General features: G+C 35.2%; 2 protein-coding genes across 2 annotated transcripts; both read right to left on the reverse strand.

The window, feature by feature from the left end:
- Positions 1-385: 385 nt before the first annotated feature.
- mgmt (O-6-methylguanine-DNA methyltransferase) lies at positions 386-5,649 on the reverse strand. Its single transcript, XM_052146052.1, has 5 exons — positions 5,501-5,649; positions 5,182-5,318; positions 1,529-1,665; positions 1,073-1,212; positions 386-959 (listed from the first exon to the last, which is right to left on the reverse strand). The coding sequence occupies exons 2-5, from the start codon at positions 5,310-5,312 to the stop codon at positions 828-830; spliced, it is 540 nt and encodes a 179-aa protein (XP_052002012.1). The 5' UTR covers positions 5,313-5,318; positions 5,501-5,649; the 3' UTR covers positions 386-827.
- Positions 5,650-9,864: 4,215 nt separating this feature from the next.
- On the reverse strand, positions 9,865-10,463 carry LOC127657319 (progonadoliberin-3-like). The gene is made up of 3 exons (XM_052146053.1): positions 10,326-10,463; positions 10,047-10,121; positions 9,865-9,936 (listed from the first exon to the last, which is right to left on the reverse strand). Exons 1-3 carry the CDS (start codon positions 10,461-10,463, stop codon positions 9,865-9,867), a joined length of 285 nt encoding a protein of 94 aa, XP_052002013.1.
- Between the last annotated feature and the right edge of the window lie 2,620 nt (positions 10,464-13,083).

A 13,083-nucleotide genomic window follows, 5' to 3' on the forward strand; every position in this document is an offset into this window, starting at 1 on the left:
TTATCATACATTAAAACTGGCAGGTCATGTTTTATTTTGTGTTTGTCTAATGAAACTACAGTATATCTATGATATGTGATGAATATATTTTACATATAAAAGGTTCAGACAGCAGGTGCAGATTAGAATTAAGTGATAAATGTTGGATACATCACGGAATAACTCACAATAAAACCCACTACTGACAAGAAACGAAAAATATCTGGTAGAAAAGGTAACCAGGAATTTGACCTAGGACTGTATCATTTATTAATTTGATCCACTGTGAGGTTAAACATTATTTTTTTTTAAACTGATGATTTGTTTTTAACATCTTTTTAGCTGAGAGATGTTTATTTGCTAAAAAAAATAAAATAAATGCATACATCCATAAACTGGATCTGCAAGAAGCAGCAGCAAAATAACTTGCTACAAAAATCTAACATTTAAAATAGAGAAAACATTTTATTCAAAATATACAATTTGCATAATCATTCAGATTACTCAAAACAACAACAACAAAAAACAGCTCCATTATACACAAGCACCAGCAAAACTAATTAATCAATAACATTTTAACAATATCAATATATCTTTGATAACCTGAACAACATACAAACAGCATAACAACTCTTTACCTGTCAGCAGTTTCACAAAATTCTAAACATCTTGCTCCTAGCAGTATACAATGTACTCTGACAAAGAATCTGTTTGCTCAAATGGAGCATCAGTTCTCCAATCACTAGACAGTCATGGTCTCAAACTCAAAATCAGACTTAAGAGAAAACATTTTTTCTTTCTTTCTTTGAATAAACAGAAGCAGAGTGAATGAAGTGATTGGGGGTATATCAGGTTGACTCCAAAGCTTTTTTCTCATGAGTGAGCAACCACACTTTGATATCATCTCCTTTTCCTCCCATGTATCGTCCACTTTGCCCTGAGCTACACAACACCCGATGACACGGCACTATCAGAGGAATCTAAAAGATTGACAGAGAAAAAAGATGAGAGTGGAGAAAAAGGGAGTTGGATGAAGAAAATTACTTTAAGAGAAGGACAAATCATTCTGTCATCATCATTGTAACAAACCCACTGGGTTTCTCCTCATCGCTCCGCCAACAGCTCGCACAGCCTTTGGATTTCCTGACATTTCAGCAAGCTGCTTGTAGGAGACAGTTTTACCAAGTCCTACTTCCTTAAACAGAGTCCACAGCACATGTGCAGTAAAAGAGTCTTTGAAAGGAGAGAAAAATAAAAACAGAGATGTACCTTTTTTTTTTTTTTTAATTAAAGGTGGATATTTGTCAATATAAACTATATAAAGAGACATGCTGCGAATCTATTAATATCAAATACAATTATTAAATTAATTGAACAATTATGGCTTTTACATCTGAAAACAATACAGGTATCTGACAGCTAAAGGTCACAGGACATAGTGGTATCAAAATCAACCCATAACTAGATAGGCCAAAAATAGAATAATATAGAATACTGCATATGCTGGAACTGTTAGAAAACAGATAATGGCAGTGTGCATGTGACTAACCACTCTGCAGCAGTGGATGGTGTAAGGCAGGTAGAGGGAGAGAGCCAACAGACTCAGGGTTGATGAAGTAGCACTGAATCCAGTCAACACACCGCTGTAACTCAGGGCTCATTTCTGACTGGCCATCAGAGAGTACACTGCAACAACAAATAAACAATAATCCACATTACACCCTCTGTTTGTGTGAAACATGTGCTCTAATTTAGGGTAATGCTGATTGTGCTGACATTAGTTAAGCTCTATAAACAGCATCTGTGGTCCATCTGTTTGTAAAAACCTACAAAAATCGTGTGTACAGTAATACACTTACAAACGGGAAGCCTATGGGGCAAGGCACTCCAGAGGGTTTAAAAACAACGATGTATCTTGCTTTTTTTGTTGAAGCATTCTTATTCATTCTGCTGTACAACAATATGTGTTATTTAAATCCTACAATTTGCAGTGGAAACGCTATAGGAAGATTCACTTTTGACAGGGTTCATACAGCTTTTTAAGAGTGAAATACAAGCACTTTTCTGATTAACATTTTTTATTGAGATATATATATATATATATATACACAGAATCAACATTTAATTCAAGCACTTTTCAAGCATTTTCAAGGTACATAACAAGGTACATAACATTTCAAGGTTCATCTTTTTCAAGCACCTTGAAGTTTTAAATATGATCCAATTCTAAATGTTCATTGACAAAAATGCAATGATAAAAAAAGGATGCTCTGTTATTTCAAACACTGCCCAATCTATAAAAATGAAAGTTTCAAGAATTCCTTTAAATCCAAAGACAGGTAAGACTGGAATCATTAATATGATTACAACCAAATTCCTGCATTAACACACAGATACAGTAGGCAACACTGGTTATCTATAGGCTGTGAATTACTGTGGGGGAAACAGATCCTGCTTACTGTAGTTACTAATTCATTATCATGTGGAAAATGATAAGAAATATAGTAGATTTGGCTCTTTTCAAAGACAAAAATTTGTTTTCAAACAAATTAAATAAGTGTGTGTGTCACTTCAAATAAAAGCAAAAATTCTAAAAATTATATTTTGTCCCCAGCTGTTTAAAAATGTTAAACGAAGACTGCTATGAAAAATACAAGCTATTCGGTGACAAGAGATGCGATGCATGTGGAATCAAACCTCTAAACATGCACATCTGCAGCAGAAATACATTTAGATTGTTTCCCCCCACATTATTGAGTAATAAGATATGACTGCAAATATCAGACCGATTTGAAGAATAGTATGTTATTATTAATATTTTGAGTAATTTCAGCTGTTCTGATAGCTGACACATATGTAAGGGATAATTGTATAAACCCAGACTGGGGCACACATTCAATAAATCCTTTGAACATGTAACACTGCTTATCAAACAGAGTTTGTTTGGGCTGATCGCTGTTTGCGAGCCGCTGAGAAAGTTGAAAACACAGTGGCTGTGCTTGGACCATCTTAATCCAGAATATAATTACATTTATTTAATGAAATTGCAGCATTTTGAAGGTTTAATAAATCGCACAGGCCATATCGCAATTATTATTTTATTTTTATTAACTCAGCCCTACATTTGACATATTTAATCTACAATGACTTTCTTCCCTACTTTTAAGTATTCATATGATGTAACATATTGATTGTAAATTATCCCAAAGTAAATTCAAGTTTTAACTAAATCTTTGGATTAGTTCTGATAAGTGCAAACTTCCATTGACGTCTTTATTTATTTGTTTGCACTTAGACGTCTACGAAATCATATATGATTTCCTTGTTGTTGATTGCTCCTATGCATAGAAATATTTAATTTCTCCTCTTCCAGCCAGCTGTCACTGAAACGCACTGAAGCAAGAGATCCAGGTATTATTTCTTAGGCGACAATTAACCACAGTGGAGACATGCAGTACTCCCGTGTGCGCGACATCAAAGCAAGAGAATAAGATGCCGAGTGGCGCACGTGAGTTCCCGCGCTGACGAGACACCACATACATAACAACTCTATAATATCTTAAAAAAAATTTGATTAATTTAAGATCGTTCATAACAGTCAGCACCTAAGGTAAAAACAAAGGAACATTTTCAAAATTCAAGCATATTTCAAACCTTTAAAACCTAACTGTGAAAATCAAGCATTTTCAAAATTTTGAAGTATCTGTACGAACCCTGTTTTGATGTGTCACTGACAATTTAATGTAAGTAAACACTGAAGATTGAACTTAAACATTGAACACAACACAGCACAGACCAGGTTAGTCAACGATCAAACTAGTCTCATGTTAAAGCTGATGTAACTTTTTCAATATTATAATACATTTTTCTATACCAGCTTAATATGCAGACAACTGTAAGTCATTCATAGTTAAATTTTCTCAAAAACTGTAAACACTGTGGCACTATATAAACATTCCCTTTTAGACCCGCCCCAACAACACTGCTCAAACAATGGCATTAATTGGGGTTGGGGCTATTTGTTTCCTCAACAGCAGATGAGGGGTGTATTCAGAAAGCTGTTTTGAAAACATTGTTTATTTTTGCAATTCCATTCAGTGGTACTAGAATCCCAGAAACTAATGAGGGTTGGCGGCTGTGGCCCAGTTGGTAGAGCGTATGAATGTGTCAGTGTAAAGCGCTTTGAATACTGATAAGGTTAAAAAGGCGCTATATAAGTGCAGACCATTTACCATAATGAGTCTTGTGGCTAGGCTTTGAAAACATTGTCTATTTTTCAATTTATCCCACTGCAACACCTTGCCCCACAGACTTATATTGTAAGTGTTTTACCATAAACATTTGTTCAACAAACTGTAGTGTTGCATGTTGAAATTATTTTCTGTGGTAATAGACAGCATGTTACACATTCTATATAGAGTTTAAAGGTACAGTTCAAAAATAAATTATTATTCTCTCATCACTGACTCACCCTCATGCCATCCCAGATGTGTCTGACTGTCTTTCTTCTGCTGAACACAAACAAAGCTTTTTTTTAAGAAAATCTCAGTTGTGTAGGTTCATACAATGCAAGTGAATGGCAGCCAGAACTTTGAAGGCCCAAAAAGCATATCAAGGCAGCATAAAAGTAATCAATGCACCTCCAGTTGCTAACCCCATATCTTCAGACATTATATGATAGGTGTGGATGAGAAACAGATCAATATTTAAGGTTTTTTTTTTTACTATAAATCTCCACTTTCAGTTTCACATCTAAAAAAAGTCACATGTGGCACCTGTTTAGTTTCCCATTCACATCTGAAAGTGAAAGTAGAGATTTATAGTGAAAAAGAAGTTAAATATTGATCTGTTTTTTACCAAAACTTATTTTATCGCTTTTGAGGATATGGATTTAACCACTGGAGTCTTATGGATTACTTCTATGCTGCTTTAATCTGCTTTTTGGACCTTCAGATTTCTGGTCACCATTCACTTGCTTTGTATGGACATACAGAGCTGAGATATTCTTCTAAAAATCTTTGTTTGTGTTCTGCCGAAGACAGAAAGTCATTTACATCTGGGATAACACGAGTGTGAGTAAATGATGAGGTCATTTTCATTTTTGGGTGAACTATTCCTTTCAAATGAAATTATCCCAGAACATTCCTTTAAATCTTGAATAATAATTGGATTTATATAGGTAATTATATGAATTTGAATTACCTCTCCTTGTTTTCTGTTCCCACTTTGATGTCAATGCTGTGTACTCCCCTGTCACAGCCACTCAGCACAAGTTCACCCACTGGTGAGCACAGTGACACACCACGCAGAACACACGCACCGCTGGCAGACATCACAACCTGCAAACACACAAATGTAAACTGTTGACAAATGTATGGAAAACATCCGTGCACAGAGCAATCACATTTCTACAAAGATATTACAATCTGTACACATGCAGCTGTCACACATCATACAAATCCACACGTGCGAAATCAATACACATCTGCATATGCACACATAGCTGTCGGATGCAACACACCTGCTCAAATACATTCGCCAACACAACACTAAAATAACAATTTTCAGCACATTAAAAGGCAGTAAAACTTTAAAGATTCGCAAGATTTTTAATTTCTTTACGAAATGATCAAACATGTGTTGGAATATTACTTCCTGCCTTCAACACATCCTAAACGATGACAGGAGAGATGGCCAATTAGAGGACAGCATATTTGCGATGAGCGCTGTGATTGGACAATACTGCTTTGCTCAGCCTTATTGATTTCGATCGGCACAAGACACGTCTAAGTTGTCGATCATTTACAGCAGAAAATCTATCGTTTATTTTCTCAAACATATTTGCTTTTCTTAATTTTATATCATAATTGCGAATTCCCTAGATTAATGCACTAAAAAAATGTTTTGTGTAAAATATGCCTTAAAACGATAGATGGCTTTTATTTTGTAGTTTACCACAAGAGGTGGAAATTACATTAACACATTTGTTTCTATTTTTTCCCCTGTTAATATAATTCTCTGACATGAAAAAAAGTAACTGAAAATTATAAAACACACTTTTTGTGAATGTTTAATTGAAGCCATCACAGAAAAAAGGTTCTTGGATTATTTTTCTTTTAGCAATGAAATAAAGATTTACAAATGGTCATGACACGATTGTGTTTAGTCAGCGTGCAGCCTCTCATAAACAGGGAGGACTCATGCATTTAGATTTATGAGAGACAAACTCCATGTTTTCCTGACTCCTTGTAGTAAAACTTGACGGTTCATGAAACTTTGGAATTGAATAAAATACATAATGGAGAACGATCAGATCCCTTAACACATGAACAAATCTCAAAATAATAAGAGAGTTTAATGAGACTTGAAGGATAGACCTGAAGAGACATTTGAAGTTTAGTGGTAGTATATGCACATCTAGAGTAGAGAAGCTGACACACTGCTAAACGTTGCAGTTTATTCATAACATTTCAACCCAAATTGGGTCTTCGTCATGTCAAACACACTAGTCATCTTTTCCCTCCTAAATTATTTACATTTATTTTATAGGAGGAGATAAAAGTGGGTGTAGTATACCAACACCAGATGCAGAAAAACATTCACAAAGTAACACAGTAAAAAAAACAGGACAAATATTCTACATGTTTCAATCCATAAGAAACCAAAGTGCATTTTTTCTTCACTTTTATACACATTTTTTAACATACCTTAAAAACATTAAATGATGCAAACAGATGTACAACAATTTTTAGACTGGATTATTTTCATAATCCAAGAAAATCAAGAACAAATATTATACAATGTTTTATGTATACACCTTATTAAAATCACAAAAATGGTTTTATGTCATAATCCTGGTTCAAGCCTTTTGGAGACAATGTTTGTAAAGAATTAATTTAATAAGATTCTCTCCTAAGTAATAGGTTATTCATGTCTCCTCCTTTCCTTGGGATTCTAACTTGTTAATGTTTTTCTACACCCGGTGATGGTATCCTACACCCAATTTTATCTCCTCCTAAAGAAGTGTATATTATTTAGGAGGGAAAAGATGACTAGTGTGACCTGTTGAAGACAAATTTTGGGTTGAAACATTATCAATAAACTGGAAGGTTTAGCAATGTGTCAGCGTCTCATTCTTATTGAAGAAACATGCAACCATCGACCAGCTAGAAATCGCTATTGGGAATCTTTTTCTGTCAATTGAATGAATGTGTAGGCTTCTATAAAAAACAATGCTTCTTTTTCCAGTTATTTTTATCCAATAAATAGGTGGTTTTCACACATTTTTAAATGCATACTTTATATGGCTGATGTCTTTGGGTCAAATAAACTGATCTTTAGTCCAATTTACTATGCATCACCTTTCAGCTTCCACGTGAACACTTGTACTTGCAGTTCCCAGTTATTCTGGATCTCTCTCTCTCACGCACACAGTCATAATCTCCCTAATGGCAGGATGAAAGAGGGGCGTCACTGGGGAGATCTCCACAGTCAGTTGTGCAATATTGCCTTATATTATGTTTGATCATATGTGACATGCGCTTCTCCCACTGCCTCAGGCTATGCTGATCTCACAGCAGCTTCTTGTCACCTTACAAAAAGGCAATTTTGTATGCTTTTTGTTACAGCTTCTATAGCTGTTGTTGATGGTTTCACTATGGATATACAATGTGCTTTGTTTTGATTTTTTTTGCTTTGTTTTGTGGTTTTGTTTTATTTTAGTTGTGTTTGTTTTGCTATTTTGTTTTGTATTTTTGTTTAGATTTATTTTATGTGTTTTTTATTGTTTTGTTTATATTTTGTTTTGTGGTTCGGTTTGTGGTTTTGTGTGCTTTGTGGTTTTGTTTTGTGGATGTATTTTATTTTTGTTTTGTGTTTTTTTTTTGTAATTTGGTTTGGTTTTTGTGTGTTTTGTTTAGTCCGTTTTGTGGTTTTGTAGGTTTTTGATTGTTTTTTGTAGTTCGGTTTGTTTTTTCATTTGTGTTTTTTGGTTTTGTTTTGTTTTGTGTTTTCCTTGATTTGTTCTTAAAATATAAGGTCTATGTGAAAGGTTAGTGCAAATTTGGTCCATGAGATAGCTGACTATTGTATTACAAATAAAAACATTTGACCTTTTTGATGGTGTAGTACATTTACATTTACCAGTTATGTGCTTTAGACCACTACACCACCACTACTCCACTCTAGTAGCACTCCTTGCATAACAGAAATCAGACCAATCATGAAACTCACACTAAAAACATCACAGGAAGTGATGTTAGGGCAAAGTCCTTCTAAATGTAATGGAGAACTGCTGAGGATAAAACCATGTACTAGCAAATACGCTGAAAAATGTTAAATCTAAGTAAGGTGTAATATTTAACATTTAGATTTAACACAATATTACCACTATACATTTGAACCAGAGACATGCTCCAGGGGGAGTACGAGTGTAATTATTATACAGTAAATCATTGTATGTCGTTTGTCAGATTAAGACATGATCAAACTGGATTATGGGTCAGAATTGAGAATAAACTCTAAAGATTCTGTCTTGATTGACAGAAGGATGGTGAATTAGAATTTGATCCCTCCTCTGCATTAGCCACACGCTGGTGTCTTAATCTTCAAAGGATGTAATGTGTCAGAACAAATCATTACACATGTATGAGTTACTTAAAGATATGGTTAAACATAAAAAAAAATCATCTTTGTGATAGTTGCATGTTTTTGTTTGCCACTGACCTTTGCCTTTATTCTCAAAGCCTTTCATGGAAGGTAAAGCAGAATTTCAGCAAGACAGGTAAATGCTGTGTATAGGTACTGCAATATAGTTCATACTCTGAGGTGATAACATCTAACACCTAAATATTATTAATGTGTCACACCTCATAGTCCCAGCTGTCACTTCGCAGATTCACCTCTGACTCTTCCACAACATCTTGAGTGCAATTTACTTTGCTAATAAGCGATGTCATCAGAATCAGAGGTGTGGAGCCAGCACAGCTGTTTGATTACTTGTTCACCCCTGGAAAAGTGTATTGACAAACTTCCTTGTAGCCAAAATTGCACTGAAAAATAGAATGCTTTGTCAGTCTGCCAAAAGTTAATTCAGGGCAAAACTCAGAAACAGTCAATTTTCTTGCCCAAATACTCATATAGTTTCTTGTTCAACTTTGATTCCATTTTTGTTCACAATTGGTAGTGTATTATTTCAATTTATTGTGAAGATGTTGCATCTTTAATCATAGTATCAATCAGGTATCATCTGTTCTTTAAAACACAGAAATCTCATACTCACAAATGCAATAACTGTATGAAGGCGTCTATGTAAACACTGATGACATATTTACTGGCCACAGTAGACACATTTAAACAGCTATAGTCTTGAATAATAACATAAATTGCAGCCAAATATCCAGAACACACACACACACAAAAACAAAAATTATAATAATTTTATATATATATATATATATATATATATATATATATATATATATATATATATATATATATATATATATATACACACACACACACACACATATAACAAAAACATAATAATAAACATGTTTTTGAAGGTCAATGAAGAGTTTTGGTGAATTCAATGACATATCCAGATACAAGAGTGCCACCATGTGGAGGAAAAGTTGCAGATATTCGTGGATGTGTTTTATTTGTATTCAGGTAAATATGGCCTTCAGTTATTTTATAAGCATGCATCTCTTAGTATAAATATCTACATATTAGTGTGGGTTGATTTTGAACAATCTAGGCATACTCTGTATATACACAATGTTCCTCCTACACTATATATTTTTAAAACTCAGATGAGGATTTTTATCAGGACTCATTTTGTTATTTTATTAATATTCATTGGTTCCACAGATTAATTTTCATCATTCATATTCGTCCTTGTCTGTTGGGAAATCTCAGTCCTCTAAGAGGCAAACCTACAGCGTCCACCTCATTCACCTAAGAAAAATAGAAAGATGTCAGTGATCAATAAAAATAATTTTGAGGACACTATGAAATTCAGTTGCTGATGTTTTTACAGTAAGAATGAGAAACAGCTGTGCTCTCACTATGTGTACTGGTGAAAGCTGATCCATAGGAGATTTTGCAGGAATAGTCAGAACTGTGTTACCAGCATCCATCATCTGAGATAATAACGAAGACAGATTTTCCACAGGTTCTTCACATCTCAACACTCATTATTTCTGTTTTTGCTCTCATTTTGTTTATTTGTGTTAAATCTGAGTATTGTTTGCTCAATACATTTTTAAGACAACTACTGAATGAATAACTCTAGGTGAAAGTTTCAAAAGTACAGCAGACAGAGTTAGACATGAGTATAATCTCACCCTGATCATTGCTTCCACTTCACCAACACTTCTCTTTCCTCCAGGAAGCCAACCATATGACCAATGCTGGCAAAGACTAACCTCCAACACACACACTAGCATTAACAACTGGACCAGGATCTTTCCTTTCCACTCCATTTTAGATCTAAGACAAAGACATTTAATATAACATTGTACTCTCACAAGGAAATTTGTTCAAAGAATCATATTTTTAACCTGATGTTTTCAGCTGTTCTAATTGATAAGAAAAGATAATATTATCTCCCAGATTAAATAAAAATAAAATACAAGCTAGTTCAGAGGGTATGTTGTATGCAGAGGTTTCATTTTAGAAGTCAAGTAAATATACCTATCACAAACGAATTATAGTTTGTACCCTTATGCACCAAACGTACACTAAAAAGTGCAATGATATTCAACACCATAACAGATTTTAAAGCTGAAATGGTAGATGTATGTCACAAGCAGTCAAGATATAGCCTACAATAACATTTTGAAAGTTCAAAAAGTCTTACCTGTTGTCTTTGAGCAAGATGGAGTGTGATGTGTGTGGTGTCCTTTATACAGTCCTCAAAAAATTATCTGCAATGCCATTTCGTCATCAGGAGACTTGTGACCCTAGAGCAGGTGCAGGCTTCACTCTAAAATGCAGGCTTTAATGCACACCTTGCACTGTTTAAAAATAAAATAATAAAGAACTGTCAAGGGGACCTGGTTAATGGACTGGTTTAAAGCCTATAATAATGATGTGTTTAAATGGTCATAACAGACTCTCTGATGGCCAAATCAACACACAAGGGAACAGATGAGCTATTTTAGGGCAAACCAGGCAATCTCTGTGTCAAACAAAAGACTTGAATAATCCAGATTCAAGCAATTGTTTGGGACTATTTTAAATATTCTGTTCAATGGAAATAAAAAGAACTGTGGGTTTTATAATGGGGGTTTTCAATTTATGAGTAAAATAAGGTCTGTGGTAAACACAACATAATTTACACACAGTCATACCTCAATCATGAAATTTGAAAGTGTATGTTGGGGGGGCCTGGGTAGCCTAGCAAGTAAAGACGCTGACTACCACCTGGAGTCGTGAGTTTGAATCCAGGGTATGCTGAGTGGCTCCAGTCGGGCTTCCTAAGCAACCAATTGGCGGGTAGAATCATGTTGGTTTAACCTCCTCGTGGTCGCTATAATGTGGTTCTCGCTCTTGGTGGGGCACGTGGTGAGTTGTACATGGATGCTGCAGAGAATAGAGAGAAGCCTCCACTCACGCTGGGTCTCCGGGTAACACACTCAACAAGCCATGTCTCAGACATGGAAGGCAATTGACAAGCGGAGTCACTATGCCACCACGAGGACCTAGAGGGCATTGGGAATTGGGCATGCCAAATTGGGGAAAAAAGGGGAGAAAATCCACAAAAAAGAAAGAAAGCGTATGTTGCTAATGAGTTGCTAGATGCATGTGAGTAAACGTGCCTAACAAAACGTCTCCAGTTACACATGTGGCCTTGGTTCGCTGAGATGAAGGGAACGAGACATTGACGTAAGCACTATGGGGCGTGGGTCCTTCTTACACAACCGTGTTGAAACCCTTATACAATCACGCTAATCCTCTGATTGGCAATGGTGTCTAAGCCCCGCGCCTTTAGGCAAACATTAGGCCGATATAAGCGGGCCACAGGCCGATGACTTATAAGTCATGTTAAATGAAATGAAATGAACGCAGTCTAGAATCTATATGAACCATACAGTCATACACAGTATGGTTTATTAACCCTATCACAACATTGTTGGAAAAGTAGGTTTTATTTCTTATGGGAGTACTTTTCAGAAAAGCATGACCTGAGAGCAGTCCTGTGGGATGGCGACCAACATGGGTATCCACTTTATTTTCAGCGAAACTAGGGTGACGCCATTATCAACCTTGAATGTGGACCAATTCCGGTATCAGCCACTTTTAGCTATTTTAGTGATAAAAAAATACTACATTATGCTGCTTTATATTACAGGCTGGCAATATACATCATCATATTATTATCATAAATTACGATTTTCATAAACTCATTGGTTTTGAACGCATATAGTTTTACCGTATATCACATTTTGCCATCATTATATCACACTGTTGCACAGGCAGAATGAATGAGAGATCAGGCGCTAACAGGACAGTCCTCCTTGCCATCTTACACACCTCTACAAACTTTACACAACCAGCAGACAGCAGAAAGCTGCTGGGCAAATGCTGCTTTAATTTTCTTTGCACCAAAACTGATTCAACTTGTTTCATCTTGGCAAATTACTAAAGACATTTACTCTCCATTCTTGTCAGAGAGCATTCTGTCTTTCTTAGCAGTGTATAGTAAAATCACACATTCAGCATAGCTTATGAAACATCGCCTTTAGAAATAAACAAATAAAGGCATCACTGGAGGTTATGCAGGTAGATATAAATGGAGGTTTGCATGGAGACAAGAAATACTGCATCGTCATGATCTCAGAGAAGTAATTTTATTACCTTCTCTTCAATACAACACACAGCAACAAGTTAATTATTTACTTATTCTTTTACTATAAAAGTTGAAGTTAGAAAATTGTCCAACATTAGGCCATCATTCTGCTGTACATCCAGTGATTGTGAGATTGTTTATCAACTTATATCACTTAATTCTGGTATTATTATTTATTTACATTGCGGTCTATAACAGTGGAACTGCTTACTTCTGCTTACTTCAACAGTACTGTGGCTAAATTGGTTAAG

Source organism: Xyrauchen texanus, chromosome 16, assembly GCF_025860055.1.
Source record: "Xyrauchen texanus isolate HMW12.3.18 chromosome 16, RBS_HiC_50CHRs, whole genome shotgun sequence".
Taxonomy (NCBI): domain Eukaryota; kingdom Metazoa; phylum Chordata; class Actinopteri; order Cypriniformes; family Catostomidae; genus Xyrauchen; species Xyrauchen texanus.